General features: G+C 35.9%; 1 protein-coding gene across 2 annotated transcripts; it reads left to right on the top strand.

Moving 5' to 3' along the window:
- Positions 1 to 264: 264 nt before the first annotated feature.
- LOC118730525 (C-type lectin domain family 6 member A) lies at positions 265 to 11,860 on the top strand. 2 transcript variants are annotated; one of them, XM_036458556.2, is made up of 6 exons: positions 269 to 438; positions 1,102 to 1,194; positions 3,089 to 3,190; positions 8,078 to 8,229; positions 9,527 to 9,642; positions 11,655 to 11,860. In XM_036458556.2, exons 1-6 carry the CDS (start codon positions 405 to 407, stop codon positions 11,800 to 11,802), a joined length of 645 nt encoding a protein of 214 aa, XP_036314449.1. In that variant the 5' UTR covers positions 269 to 404; the 3' UTR covers positions 11,803 to 11,860. The 2 variants fall into 2 exon arrangements, with proteins under 2 accessions (XP_036314451.1, XP_036314449.1); XM_036458558.2 differs by lacking the exon at positions 3,089 to 3,190 and having other exon boundaries at positions 265 to 438.
- The last annotated feature ends 3,501 nt before the right edge of the window (positions 11,861 to 15,361 follow it).

Here is a 15,361-nt window from a genome sequence, read left to right as displayed (position 1 = left end):
CAGAATAAATAGGAATTGGGGAGAAATTTCATGTCAGAAACAGAACAGGTGATCTCAACATTCTTGTCAAAGTTTTCATGAGCTGTTTTAGATGTGTTTCTCAATTTCCTCTAATTTTTCTTGATATTTTAACATCACTGGAAACTTTAGTCTAAACCAAAAGTTTGAAGTTTATTTAGTCATGTGCTTATTTGTTCTGAGGGAGTTTCTTCCTTTCTTTTTTAAAAACTAAACCACGACTTCTTCTTTTGAGGCATACTTTATATAAGCTCTTAGCCTCATCAGAGTGTTTAGTTGTTTGTCTCATCTCTGACCTATTTGAATGAAGTCAAAGCTCTGAATAACATTTTCAGAGAAAAAGACATACAAGAGGCTCTTGGGCCTTCTGCACACAGGGAGTCCGCATGATGGTGCAAGAAGGGCAACCTCAAGGTAGAGGTGAGCATTCCTTTTCTTAATTCCAGAAGGAAAGAAGTATGTGAGGAGATGATGAGTTATCTGGGGAGAAGAGATAGACAACAAACAGATTGGAGGGATACAGATTGGACTATAATAGCAATCATGAGAAGTTAGAAGGAAGACTAATTCCTCAGAGCCAGACGTACTTGTCAGAATGAGTAAACAAATATTAATACAGCGGTATGAGAAGGAGGAGACAAAAGTGATGGTTTGAGAAAGATGGGGAACCCATGGGTGAGTGTAATATTTAAGAAGAAAGAAAAAGGAAATAGAAAATATAGTTGATTGAGGGTGACTTTTTCCTCAATTGTTTAGGACTTCAGAGCTACTACCTGGTTATTTATTCTGAGAGAGTTTATTCAAATATTTTATTGAATTTATTGGGTTGACATTGGCTAATAAAGTTATGTCAGTATCTGGTATACAATTCTACAATACATCATTTGCATATTACATTGTGTGTTTACCACCCCAAGTTAAGTCTCCTTCCATCACCATCTGAGGGAGTTTTTAAGTTCTCTTCTTCTTTTAAGTTTTTAATTAATATGAGATTCTTCACTTAGTTTCTTCATTGTCCTAAGCTTCTTAGGAATCCTGGCTTCTTGGCTCCATGGTAACTGTACTGTCTTGTCTCTCTGACAGAAAGGCCAGTACGGTGGTCCCACGTGAAGATCTGGTCTGTTGCTGTGATTTCCATAACATTCCTCAGCACTTGTTTCATCGTGAGTTGTGTGGGTAAGTTCTTCACTGAGGTGTCACTCTTGTGATTTCTTTCCCAGTCATGTTCTATACGCCATTAATATCTCAGCTGTTACTTGGAGTACAATGTTTTTGTTGATTTTCTCTCCTCCTCTTCCTCTTTCACCTCCCTCTCTCTTCTCCTCTTTCTTCATATTTTGATAATTGATTCTGCTTCACCTGGTTTTATTAGTATATTCTCAATCATGACCTCACATATGGATGGATGTTAATTGGCTTCTATTAAGACATCATTTTTTACAACAGGGTTCACTAGTGATCACATATTCTCTAATCACAAAAGCCCACTATTGAGAATACAACTATAATTGCTTTTATAATCATAATACTTTAGAATAGCTTCTTTGGTTTTCTTGTGAGAGTCCTTTCCAATATAAGGAGAATAAAGATTCAAATGAAATATTGAAGGTGTAAGGGAATGAAATATTTCTTTTTCTGTTCCATTTGTTCCAAATAAATATTTCAAGTACATTTTGTGCGAAAACTTGAACACTTTGTTCTCCCTAAGCTACAGTCTTATTCTCCATTCTCTGCTAAGGCAATTAAAAATAGTTATAAAATAGTCTGGAAGGAAGTGAAAGTGATTTCATATGCCAGATGGGCCATGTTTAAAGTTCCCTCAAGATTCAAATAAATATTCTAGTCTTTACTAAAACAAAAATAAAAATAATTATCAAAAAGTTAGAATATGCCAAAAATGGTTTGGCTCAGTGGATAGAGTGGCAGCCTGCGTACTGAAAGGTCCCGGGTTCGATTCCAGTCAAAGGGCATGTACCTTGGTTGCAGGCACATCCCCAATAGGGGGTGTGCAAGCTGCAGCTGATCAATGATTCTCTCTCATCGATGTTTCTAACTCTCTATCCCTCTCTCTTCCTCTCTCTAAAAAATCAATAAAATATATATTTTTTAAAAGTTAGAATATACTCCGAAACTGGTTTGGCTCAGTGGATAGAGCGTCGGTCTGTGGACTGAAAGGTCCCAGGTTTGATTTTGGTCAAGAGCATGTACATTGGTTGCAGGCACATCCCCGGTAGGGGGTGTGCAGGAGGTAACCGGTAGATGTTTCTCTCTCATTTCTAGCTCTCTTCCCCTCTCCTTTCCTCTCTGTGGAAAATCAATAAAATATATATTTTAAAAAAGTTAAAATATGTTTCACTTTTTATGGTCAAGTGCAAAAGAGAAGAGGGTTTAAGAACAGTTATTTTATTAATCAAGAGGAAGCAGATATTCAGGACTTCAAGGCATAGGCTAATAGAATGGTAGAAAAGTAGTGAGCTTTAGTAGTAGAAGGTTAACCCAGAAATGAGAGAATAATCAATTCAGGGCCCAAGAAAGAACAGGTCTTTCTCTATGTGCACACCTTTGAAAATAAAAGGTAATGTTTATTTGAGACATTTAAAATGTTTCTAAATGTTTAAAGGCTCCCATTGGTTTTTATTTACCTCAAATTTTTATATGTAGCTACTAACAGTCAGAACTTTTAGAAAATGTAAAAACAATCTGCATTCTTGCTTCACGGTTATGAAAATTAAGAAGAAGCAGACAGTTTTTGTATCCATGGATATCTCTGGATTATTTTTGAAAGTCTCTATTCTAGGTGTTTGTGATTAATATATGTGGAAAGAGAATCTCTGTCCTAGAATATAGAACTTAAATTTCAATGGGGAAAGAACAACAACAAACACACACAGGCTTATCGACAAACAAATGAATAGAGACAAACAGTAATTGAACATGGTCTGTACTGAGTTTGAATAGAGAGAAGAAAATGGTTACAGTTGGAGGGAAGCCTGCTTGGCACAGATTTATAGAGCATAAGGTTTTGTAGCAAAACAATTGATGGATACTAACCCTCCTTTTTCCTCCACAGTGACTTATCATCTTACTTCTGTAAAAACTGACAAAAGGCTGTCTGAATTACATACATATCATCCAAGTCTAACCTGCTTCAATGAAGGGACAAGGGAGACAGGTAAGGGGTTGCGATTCTTAACCAGACTTTCTCTTTTCTCAGAGAAAGAGAGGTCAGGGGTGAACTCAAGATAGGTTTATTCTATTTTTTAAAAATATATATTTTATTGATTTACTTCAGAGAGAAAAGGAGAGGGACAGAAAGCCAGAAACACTGATGAGAGAGAAACATCGACCAGCTGCCTCCTGCACACCCCCTACTGGGGATGTGCCTGCAACCAATATACATGCCCTTGACCAAACCTGGGACCTTCCAACCTTTCAGTCCGCAGACCGACGCTCTATCCACTGAGCCAAACCAGCTTCGGAGGTTAATTTTATTTTTAAAAAATAGATATCTCACCATAGCTGGTTTGGCTCAGTGGATAGAGCGTCAGCCTATAGACTGAAATGTCTCGGTTCAATTCCGGTCAAAGGCACGTACCTCCGTTGCAGGCTCCTCCCTAGCCAGAGCCCTGGTTGGGGCACATGTAGGAGGTAACCAGTCCATGTGTGTCTCTCATCATTGATGCTTCTATTCCTCTCTCTTCCTCCCCCTGAAATCAATAAAAAACATTTTTAAAAAGGATATCTCTAAACTTACATGCTTGTCTCAGGCTTTAGATTTGCCCTACTCCAGGCTTCTTGAGATCAGTAAGTGTTATTAACATACACCATGCAATTTGCTCAAGCCAACCCTGGAAATTCTTCATTAAAGTTTTGGTTTCAAATTATTCTTAACCTTATCATTTGGATAAAATTTATTTTTGCTATCTAAGGTTTCTAGTTAATAACACCCTTCATAATTCCAAGTGTCAGCTTTATTACTGGTCAATTTGGATGGTGAAACATGGCTCAGGAAGAAGCTGCCCTCACTTTAACATGTGGTGCTAGCACCTCATATGCGGACAATTAAGATAGCCGAATTCAAAATCATCGTCTGCCTTCCACTATGTCTAGAGAGAAATGCCAAAGAATGGCAAAATGCACGTCCGTAGTGGTCTTTATGGCCTTAATCCTTCTAAGTGAAGAAATCCCAACAATTTGAGACACTCCTGTACCAACAACTGGAGTTTTAAAGACTATCTCCTGGAAGCAGCAACGGGTACTTAGCCTTTGCTTTCAGAATGCTCTGAAACGAATGAGACAACCCCACATCCATCTGGCATAGGAAACTGAAATTTACTGCCTGTTACAGCCTTTCAAGCTGTTTGATACAAATAAGTCAAGTGTCAGATAAGCTTATATGATAAAATTATCTAAAATGCTACCATGTCAGCAAATAAAAGTGCCCAGATTTTAAGAACACCCTTTCACATTATTATTACAATCAAAAGTTAAAAGTCCAAACAAAAGTTTTCCATATTCACTAAAGGTAAAAAAAAATAATAATAATCGAGATCCACATGTACCTTTTCCTATTTGTTTTCCACTTAGTCCCAGTCTGAGTGCTGGGACATGCAGAAGCAGGCTTGTCAAAACTCCAGAAATATATTGAAAAACTATGTATCCCCTTATTTAATCTAAAACCTAATTTTTTTTTTTTTATCATGCAATAGAAACAAAAGCTATAATTTCTGGGACCTTCTTTTTTGAAAAATATATATTTTATTGATTTTTGTACAGAGTGGAAGGGAGAGAGATAGAGAGTTCAAAACATCAATGAGAGAGAGTCATCGATCAGCTGCCTCTTGCACACCCCCTACTGGGGATATGCCCGCAACCAAGGTACATGCTCTTCACCGGAATCGAACCTGGGGCCTTTCAGTCCCCAAGCCGATGCTCTATCCATTGAGCCAAACCAGTCCCGGCAATTTCTGGGACTTTGTAAATATCAACATTTAAAAATGAAACGGTTAAACCTGTTTATAAAATGTATCTTTGGTGTCTAGATACCATTATAAATTGCTACCCTCACTCCATCATGAATATTAAAAAAGAAGAAAAGCTTGTATTACTTAACAGTCTTATGTATTACATCATTCTTTCCCCCCTTAGACTAACATCCACACAGCACTTCCCTATCTGCCAACATATGTAAATAAGAACATGTCTAGTAGTTTTACTTCCTAGGGAGCATTAAGCTTGTTATAAAATTCTTCTAGATGGATTTATTATGATTATCATCAGAATATACAATATATTCAAAACATTACATATTTATTATATACTTTTATAAATTATTACTGATAAAATAAAACTATTAGAAGCCCATCTATAATAATAAAAGCATAATATGCTAATTAGACCGGACGTCCTTTTGGACGACCTTCCAGATGAAGCCTGGGTCCCGGTTGCCAGAAGGAAGCTGGTGCCAGCATCTGGGGAAAGGAAGACCTACTCTTGCATGAATTTTGTGCATCGGGCCTCTAGCCCATATTTATAAAAGCCTAAGCAACCAGAATGCCAGAATAACCGGAACAACCAGAGCACTGGTTGCTATGATGCACACTGACCACCAGGGGGCAGATTCAGGAGCTGATGCGGGAACTGCCCCCTGGTAGACAGTGTGCCCCCATAGCCAACCTTCTGCACTGCCAACCTCCCCTGGTCCCTCCCCCTGTCTGGCAGGACCTGGCTGGCAGCTAGCAGCTGGCAGGAAGGAAGGCCCTGGCCAGCAGCCAAAAGGAAGGCCCTGCTTGGCAGCCGAAAGGCTCCAATTGGCCCTGATCATGACCAGGCTTAGGATTCTCACCCATGCATGAGTTTCATGCACTGGGCCTCTAGTCTATATATATATAAAAGGCGAATATACAAAGTGTCCCTGCAGGAGTTAGACCAGGAGACAGGGAGTTCTATCATTCATTATGATGTGTGCTAACCACTAGAGGGCAGTGCAGAATGAAGGGAGGCTCCGGCCAGCAGCCAGAAGGCCCCAATCAGCCCTGATTGCCGCCTCGGCCTAGGAACCCTGGGTCTTTTTCATGCCCTGGGCCTCTAGTATTTTGAGAAGACAAATGGACTTAAAAATGCAATCAGATATACTTACTATTGAATAACATTACTACTAGAGTGAGGTAGAATTCAACATTAACTCCTTCCTTATATTTCACTTTAGTGACACAATATGATAAATCTTACTTATCTAAATGAATTGATAGAATAGAAAGTGTTCTGTTAGAATGTCACCCAATTTTTTAGTTTTTTCATAAAAACATATAGTGATCTAGTATAGAAATTATTTGTAATAATCTGTTCACTGAGAATTTGATTAGGTAATTTTTCAATGTTGTTAAATATTAAGAATAATAAATAGAGTAATTTACAAAAGGTTTGTTTTCTTCTCAGTCAATAGTGATTCACTTTTTCAACTTCTGGGAATTACATCAAAAAGAAGAGTTTATAAGATTTATCAAATGACTATTAAGTATACTTCTTTTTGTAATTACAAAGCACAATTGGAAAAATAAAACATTATTAATGCCCATATATCTTTTTGACAAATGCTTCCTCGCATCACAGCTTTAAATGGTTTTGTCAACCTTGGAACTGTAGATTTAGCATATTTAACATATGTAAAATGCTTCCATACATAACTGACTAAGTCAATCCCCACCATCAAAACAGTCCACCTAATTAGACATGTTAAATTAATATATTGTTAATACATACTTTAATGAGTATTATAAAAAAAAACAATATTTAATAATGAACCAAAGCATAATTAAGATAAATTTCCAAAAGTGGAAATATATATTATATATATATTTAAAATAAATAGACTATATATATAGTCTATTTATATAAAATAAATAGACTATATATATAGGCTATATATATAGTCTATTTATTTTATAGACTATAAATATACTATATATGTATATATATATAGTCTATTTATTTTATTCATATTGTAATATTATTAAAGGAAGAATAATTCTATAGATTGTTTCTCATCATTTAATATGTAAATTTTAATGCAATAATATTAAAAATGAATAACATAGAGCTATATATAATAACATGATTAAATATTAGCAAATGGAATAAAAAACTGAAGCCAAGAAGACCACCTATGTCATACTTTAAAAAAGATTTAAAATACAATAAATCAAAACAACTTATTATTTAAGTATACATATATGTGCTAAAATTGTATATAAACATGTATATAGACATATATGATCAAAACATGTCAGTGGATCTGTGTTGATTAGCTGGAAATTTTAATCCTAGGATAATGGCAAATTGATGTTTCTAAGGAGAAAGGAGAGAGAAGTGATAATTTTTAAAACTCATAAGTTTGATGCTGTGTAAAAATTAGTAATAAGTAACATTTATGTGCAATTATTTCATGTTAAGCATCTTTTAAAGTGCTTTGCACATATTATGTGATTAAGTTTCTCCTTGGGTTTGACTGTTTTTATTTCTATTTAAAAGACAAAATAACTAAAGCTCAAGGAGGTTATGTAATTTGCCCAAAGGCGTACATAATGAATGGCAGAGTCAGAATTTGAATAAGGCATAATTCTAATTTTCATAATCACCCTGTGAATAATTATCATTTCCATTTTAAAAACCTGAGACTTGTGGCTTGTCCAAGATTATTAAGTAAAATTGGCATTTGAGGTACACCTTTATTAGTAATTTGTAACTCTGATAGAACTTGGTGCATGTAATGTATAAGGGATATAAAGAACAGAAAAAATTTCTTATTTCCTGATGTTTTGGCAAAAATTCCAGATAAATTCTGCAGGTAAACCTTGGCAAATATTGAAGACTTAAGGTTAGAAAATGTTTATTTAAAAGCAGTCGTATGGCCCCAAATTATATAATTTAGGGAACAATAAATACATGTATTAAGAAGCCCATCTCTAGAACACAACCTCAGATTTCACTTATATGGAATTTACTTCTTTAATCTTAATTGTCTCCTCTTGTGCTCACTCTTCTATTTCATTCAACATAGAAAAAGTCTGGGGATGTTGCCCAAGTACTTGGAAATCTTTTGGTTCCAGCTGCTACTTCATTTCTGATGAAGAACATTTTTGGTCTAAGAGTGAGCAGAACTGTGTTCGGATGGGGGCTCATTTAGTGGTACTCAACACAAAAGCAGAGCAGGTATTTTTGTTTTCTTTATTTTTCATTTTTATTTAAATAAGGTAAATTTAATTAAAAATAAAATTTATCATATTAGCTGTTTTTAAGTGTACAGTTCCATAGTTAACTATATTCACATTGTTGTACAAAGATCTCTACAATTCTAGGAATATATCCTAAGACACTTGAAATGCCAATCAGTACAAATATATGCACTTCTATGTTCATAGCAGCACAATTTACAATAGCTAAGATCTGGAAACAGCCCAAGTGCCCACCAGTAGATGGGTGGATAAAAAAGCTGCGTACATTTACATGGTGTATATAATATATACCATGGGATACTACGCAGCTGTAAAACAGAAGGATCGCTTACCTTTTGAGACAATATGGAGGGGTCTGGAGAGTATTATGCTAAGTGAAAGAAGCCAGTCAGAGAAAGACAAATATCACACGATCTCACTTATAAATGGAATCCAATGAACAAAATAAACTGACAAAATAGATCTAGGATAAGGAAGCATGCAACAGACTGATGATTCTCAGAGGGAAGGAGGTTGGAGCAGGAGAGATTAACCAAATAATTGATATGCATATATGCATAACCCATTGACACAAACAATGGTGCCAGTGAAGGACTGGGGAGGAGGGGGGGGGGAAGGAGGGAGAAGTGGAGTCAATGGAGAAAAAAGGGGGACATCTTATAACAATGAAGATAGATAAAAAAAAACAAACTGAATTCAAAATAAATTGTACCTTATCTCAACCGGAAAACAATTCTGATAGATTAAAAAGGTGATACAGAAGCCCAGATGGAAATATGAGACTAATAGTTTTTTTTTTAAGACATCATCACTACTGTTATAAATATAATAAGCATTCCTTTATGTTTAACTTTTAAAAGTAATTAATTATTAGAGAATTTCTATTTAGGAGAGGAGAGAAACAAATTTGAACTTTGATAACTCAAATGCAATTTCACTGATAAACTATGAGAAATAAGCTGGAATACTAGTACATCTGAACGTATAAAATTTAAAAAATGGTTGAAAGTGCAAAAACTGACATACATTTTAAGAGAATTCTGCCACTTGGTGAAGAAAAAAAAAAAAGCATTCTGTCTTCGATGGAAATTCATGGGTTATAACTCCCTCCTTCTTATAATGATGTTGGTGTTTTGGGCCTGTTCTTTTGTCCAATGAGCTGTCTTGACATTGTTCCTCACAGCTGGCATCTTATTTTCTCTTTAACGCTCTAAAGAATTCTTACTCTATTCAATTTGGGAATTTCAGTCTGTGGCTTCTTTTTCTTTATGCAGGACTTCCTTGTTCAGCAGCTGAATGAATCACTTTCTTATTTCCTGGGACTCTCAGATCCACAAGGGAATGACAGTTGGCAATGGATTGATCAGACACCTTACACGGAAAATGTCAGGTGAGTACAGAGTCACATTAATGAACCATGGGCTTTGTTTACATAAAAATGTAGGGACATTTTGTTGGCAGTGACTGTTAATGCTAACACTGGTAATTATATTGATGATAACAGATTCTAACAATTTACTAAGCTCTTAAATGCATGATTATTAAGTGCATGTATTGTCACACTTAAACTCCATGAAAACTTTTTTATAACTCATTTTACTGATGAAAAGTTAATTAACTTTTTGAAGTCAATAAGTAGTAAGATGAGAAACAGGGCCTCAACTCCATATCTAACTCCAAAGATGGTTCTCTTATTCATTACAATTTGCTGCCTCTAAACTTGTGTAGACACTTCAATTACATTTTTCTTTAATTAATAACACTTAAAATACATGTGTGAGAATTGTGTTCAATTGTGTTCAATTCTAGGAGGATCTATACTAATAAAAAGGTAATATGCTAATTAGATCAGGTGGACCTGGAAGTCTTATCTGGAAGATGTCTGACTTCCTTTCAGACAAAGCCATGGTGATGGGGGCTGAGGCAAAGGTGATTAGGGGTAATCAGGCTGGCAGGGGAATAAGCAGTTAGGGGAGATCAGGCTGGGAGGGGAGAGGTTAAGTGGTGATCAGGCTGGCAGGGAAGCAGTTAGGAGGCCATCAGGCTGGCAGGCAGAGGCAGTTAGGGGCCATTAAGCCAGCAGGCCGAGTGGTTAGAAGCCAGTATTTCAGGATTGTGACAGGGATGTTCAATTGCCAGTTTAAATTGGCAGTCAGACATCCCTGGGGTCCCAGATTGGAGAGGGTGCAGGCTGGGCTGAAGGATACTCCCCTCCCCTGTGCACGAATTTCATGCACTGGGCCTCTAGTAATTATATGATATTATTTATTCATGGCTTTGAAAAAAATCCAGAATTTAATTATACATTATTTCATGTGATGTTCACATAATTTTATAAGCTATTTGGGGACCTGACTATGATTCCTATTTTTATAAATGAAGAATCAAATACCTGAAAAAAATAAATTATTTGCTTAAGATCAAAATGAGTCAGGAGAAAGTCATGTCTCTTAATTTCAAAAACACCCATCAAAACCTTGTCACCCTTACTACAGATTGAATTCCTTGTAGGCAGGGTAACTTTTTATGGCCAGCCTCAAGCTCCATGAGAATATAGGTATTTAGGAAGGTGGTAAGAGTACACAAATTAAGGAGGCAACCTCTTTATTATGCTACTAAGATACGAATTGTTTAACAACCCCGATCAGGATAAGTGCTCTTTATAGAGAAAAAAATGAAGATTATATTTCAGGGACAAGGTCAATTTTACTCTATTTCATAAAAATTTGCTGGGGGAATGTTAGAGGAGCAATTATAAAAGTGTGTGTTTATACATGGGGTTTTTGAGGAGGGCAGTATAAGAAGAGGAGAGCAATCACTCGAGTGTTTTTTCACCCTGAACCCCATTCTCCCCAAACCCCAACTCCATATACTTTCTTTTTTTAAATTTCCTTATTTATTAAGGTATCACATATTTGTCTTAACCCCCATTCCAATCCCACCCCCCCTACTCATGCCCCACCCACTATTGTCCTCAACCACTGGTTATGCTCATATGTATGCACATAAGTCCTTCGGTTGATCTCTCTCTTTTATCCCCACCCTCCCTTTGAAGTCCAACAGTCTGACCCATGGTTCCTTATCTGTGGGTCTGTTTTTGTTCATCAGTCTATATTGTTCACCATTTCCCCTAGATGAGTGAGATCATGTGCTACTGGAAATATACTTATAAGAATCAAAAATGAGACAAGCAATAATCGTTATGCTGAAAGGCATATGAATCAGTCTGTAGTGAGTTTCTTTCTGGGCCACCAGTTCTTTTGATCCCCAATTTCAATGTCAAATAGTTCCTTATGTGTACATGTCAGCAATGATATTTCAGTTCTCTAGATACTTTCTAATTAATCACTGTGTATTCACTGACATGTTTTTGTCCTTTTTTTTTTTTCTCTTTCTCTTTAGATTATGGCACCAGGGTGAGCCCAATTTTTCTGCAGAGGAATGTGCTTCAATAGTTTTCTGGAGTCCTAGAGGATGGGGCTGGAATGATGTTTTCTGTGATTCTAAAAGAAATTCAATATGTGAGATGAAGAAGGTTTATCTGAGTTGAACTTTATTCATTGTCACATTTAAAATGGAGACCTATCTTAAAATGATAATTTCCTCTTGTAATTTATGTATAATTCTTTTCATAGAGGTTCATGGAAATATTCAGATGCCTTGCTTCCTTCAGTCATCCCTCTGATAGTTTCTTCTTTTCCAATAATAATAGGGTGAACTCTTCCATTTTTAAAATTTTGTTATGCGTTCTTTACTTTCTTCATACTTCTTTTCACATACATTCCTTAGACAAGAGATGGTGCCATTTTGTCTAGCTGAAGACTCAATGAGGTAACTATTAAAAATTAAGGACTTGCCTCAAAACTCCATTGAGAAATTCTTCTGGTCAAAATAGTAACCGTGACTGCAATTACGTGGGAGTCTGCCAAGAGTGAAAGGATCTGCTTCCGAGATGCCTCACTCACATGGCTGGCAAGTTGGTACTGGTTTTTGTTAGAAGGCCTCAGCACCTCACCATAGGGAACTCCCCATAGAGTTTCTTGAGTGTTCTTACAATGTGATGCTTGGCTTTTCCAGAGGAAGAAATCCAAGAGAGCAGTGAAAATAGCAATGTCTTTTATGATCTAGCCTCAGAAGTCAAACCCTTTAACTTCTGGCGCATTCCATTGGTCACATAGACCAAACTGATATACTTACAGAAGTGGATTACCCAAAGGCAGGACAAACTCAAGATGAAAATCACTGAGGGCTATCACTGAGGGCTATCCTTTTTTTTTTTTTTTAACTTTAAAAAAATTTTTTTAATTGATTTCAGAGGAAGAGAGAGAGGGAGTGAGAGTAACAAACACCAATGATGAGAGAGAATCATTGATCAACTGTCTCCTGCACTCAGGATCGAGCCAACAACTCAGGCATATGCCTTGACCAAGAATCAAACTGCAACCTCTTGGTTCATGGGTCAATGCTCAACTACTGAGCCACACCAGCTGGGCACTGAGGGCTGTTATAGGCTGGCTACCATAGCAGAATTTAAAAAGCATTATCTAAAAAGATACAAAATATGTGTACCAAGAAGGAAAATAATTTATTCTTCTACACTAAAATTATGAACGTATGTTCACTAAAACACTACCGAATTTTAAAAAGTAGAACTGAAATAAGATATTTCAAATATTTGTAACTAACACAGCATTAATACAAAGAACAGACAATGGTCACAAATGAATTAATACCAAAAAATGGGCAAAATATTTAAAAAGCATTTCACAGAAGAGGAATACCTAATTCAGTAAACATATTTTATAGAGATGTTAAGATTTAATACTTTTAATTTGAGAATGGCAAGTAGGACCACAATAATGTGGGGCAAAAGTAGGTTTGTATATAAAAAATACAATAATTAATAAATAATAATACAAGAATAAACTCTGTGTTTCCTGTACTCACAACTGTAAATCTATGGCAAACATTTACATAATGCTATACTATGAGGCTATAAAAACAAAAAGAAGAAACTCTTACCCTTTGCAACAGCATGGATGATTATTATGCAAAGCCAAATAAGCCAGTCAGAGAAGGACAAACATTACTTGATCTTACATGTATGTGGAATCTAATGAGCAAAATAAACTGATAAACTAAGTAGGACCAGAGGCATGGATTCATGGAACAGACTGACAGATCTTAGAGGGGTAGTGGGTTGGGACTGGAAGAGATGAACCAAAGAACATATATGCATAGCCCATGGACACAGACAATAATGTGATGAAGGCCTGGAGTAGGGCAGGGGCTGGGAGGAGGGGGGCTATTGGGGGAGAATGGAGGACATTTGTAATAGTGTCAACAATAAAAATTATTTGCCCATAGGGTTTATTTCTAAACTCTCAGTTTTGTTCCATTGGTATGTGTGTCTATTTTTCTGCCAATACCTTGCTGTTTTGATTATGTTGCTTTGTAGTATAATTTGAAGTCAGGGAGTGTGATACCTCCAGCTTTGTTCTCTTTTTCCCCTCAGGATTGTTTTGGCTATTTAGGATCTTGGTGGTTCCATATAAATCTAATGATTTTTTTTTTTTTTTTGCTCTATTTCTTTAAAATATACCATTGGGATTTTTAGCTGAGGATTGCATTAAATCTGTATATTTCTTTGGGTAATATGGACGTATTGACTATGATGATTTTTCCAATCTAAAAAAACACTCATAGACATTGACAACAATGTATGGTGGTTACCAAAGAGAAAGGGATGTGTGGAAAGGTAATAAAGGATAAAGGGGGTCAGATATATGGTGATGGAAGATTATTTGACTTTGGGTGGTGGGCACACAATGAAATATACAGGTCATGTATTAAAGAAATGTATATTTGAAACCTATAAAATATTATTAACCAATGTCACCCCAATAACTCTAATAAAACTGTGTAGAAATAGCAATAAATGCCCTAACCGGTTTGGCTCAGTGGATAAGAGTATCGGCCTGCTGGTTTGATTCCGGTCAAGGGCATGTATTAATACCTTGGTTGTGGGCACATCGCCAGTAGGGGGTGTGCAGGAGGCAACTGATTGATGTTTTCTAACTCTCTCTCCCTTTCCCTTCTTCTCTGTAAAAAAAAAAAAAAAAAATCAATAAAAAAATAGATAAAAAAGAAATAGTAATAAAAGTGAATAATTGTTCATATTTTGAAGGCATATGAATGAATTACTTTATGTCATATACATGCTTGTTATTTGCATGAACTAACATAGTAATTGAACATAGTAACTTCATGTGAATTACTAAGCAAATAATTTTAACATATTTGGAGAAGTCCTTAACATTCTTTTATATTTGAATGTACATTTGCTTATTTTATTCTCCATATAAATAAAAAGGCTTTTTTTTTAAATCTTTGGGAACTTTAATTTTTAACAATACTACTTCTTTTGAAATGAATTTTACATTTAACATTTTCTAGACTTTCAGAGTGATGAAATTCTAACTTCTCTAAATAAATCCTCTTTTTTGGATAAAAACTTCAGAGAGCTCATGTAAAACATACATGGTGTCAAAACAAGCCAAAGGAAAATCGTTTGGGCAAAAAATGAAAAAGGATTGCAAGTCAAATTTATAACTTTTGGTCGAGAATATGTTTGTATATTTTCAGAAACAACTCCAAGACCATGTGGATTCCTGCAACAGAGAGGAATTGACAGGACTACCCCAGCCATAAAGACAAAAGAAAAACAGTCCAGAGATGGAAGATGCTGACGATGCCTTGCCATAGTAGCAGTTAGCAGCTGTGTATCACTGCAGGTTGCCCAGGACCAAACCAGAGAGGGTCAGACCTGCATTACCATCATTTGTCCACCATCCAGAACTGAAATATCATTGCTGACTTGTACACATAAGGAACTGTTTGACATTAAAATCGGGACTCAAAAGAACTGTTGGCCCTGAAAGAAACTCACTACAGACTGATTCATTTGCCTCTCAGCGTAACCATTATTGCTTGTCTCATTTTCGGTTCTTATAAAGTGTATTTCTAGTAGTACATGATATCACTCATCTAGGGGACATGATGAACAACATAGACTGATTTATGCTTCCCTGTCTCTGGCTTTGTCAGAC

This window comes from Pipistrellus kuhlii, unplaced genomic scaffold (assembly GCF_014108245.1).
Source record: "Pipistrellus kuhlii isolate mPipKuh1 unplaced genomic scaffold, mPipKuh1.p scaffold_m20_p_3, whole genome shotgun sequence".
In the NCBI taxonomy this organism is placed as follows: domain Eukaryota; kingdom Metazoa; phylum Chordata; class Mammalia; order Chiroptera; family Vespertilionidae; genus Pipistrellus; species Pipistrellus kuhlii.
This window is presented reverse-complemented; position numbering and strand designations above follow the sequence as displayed.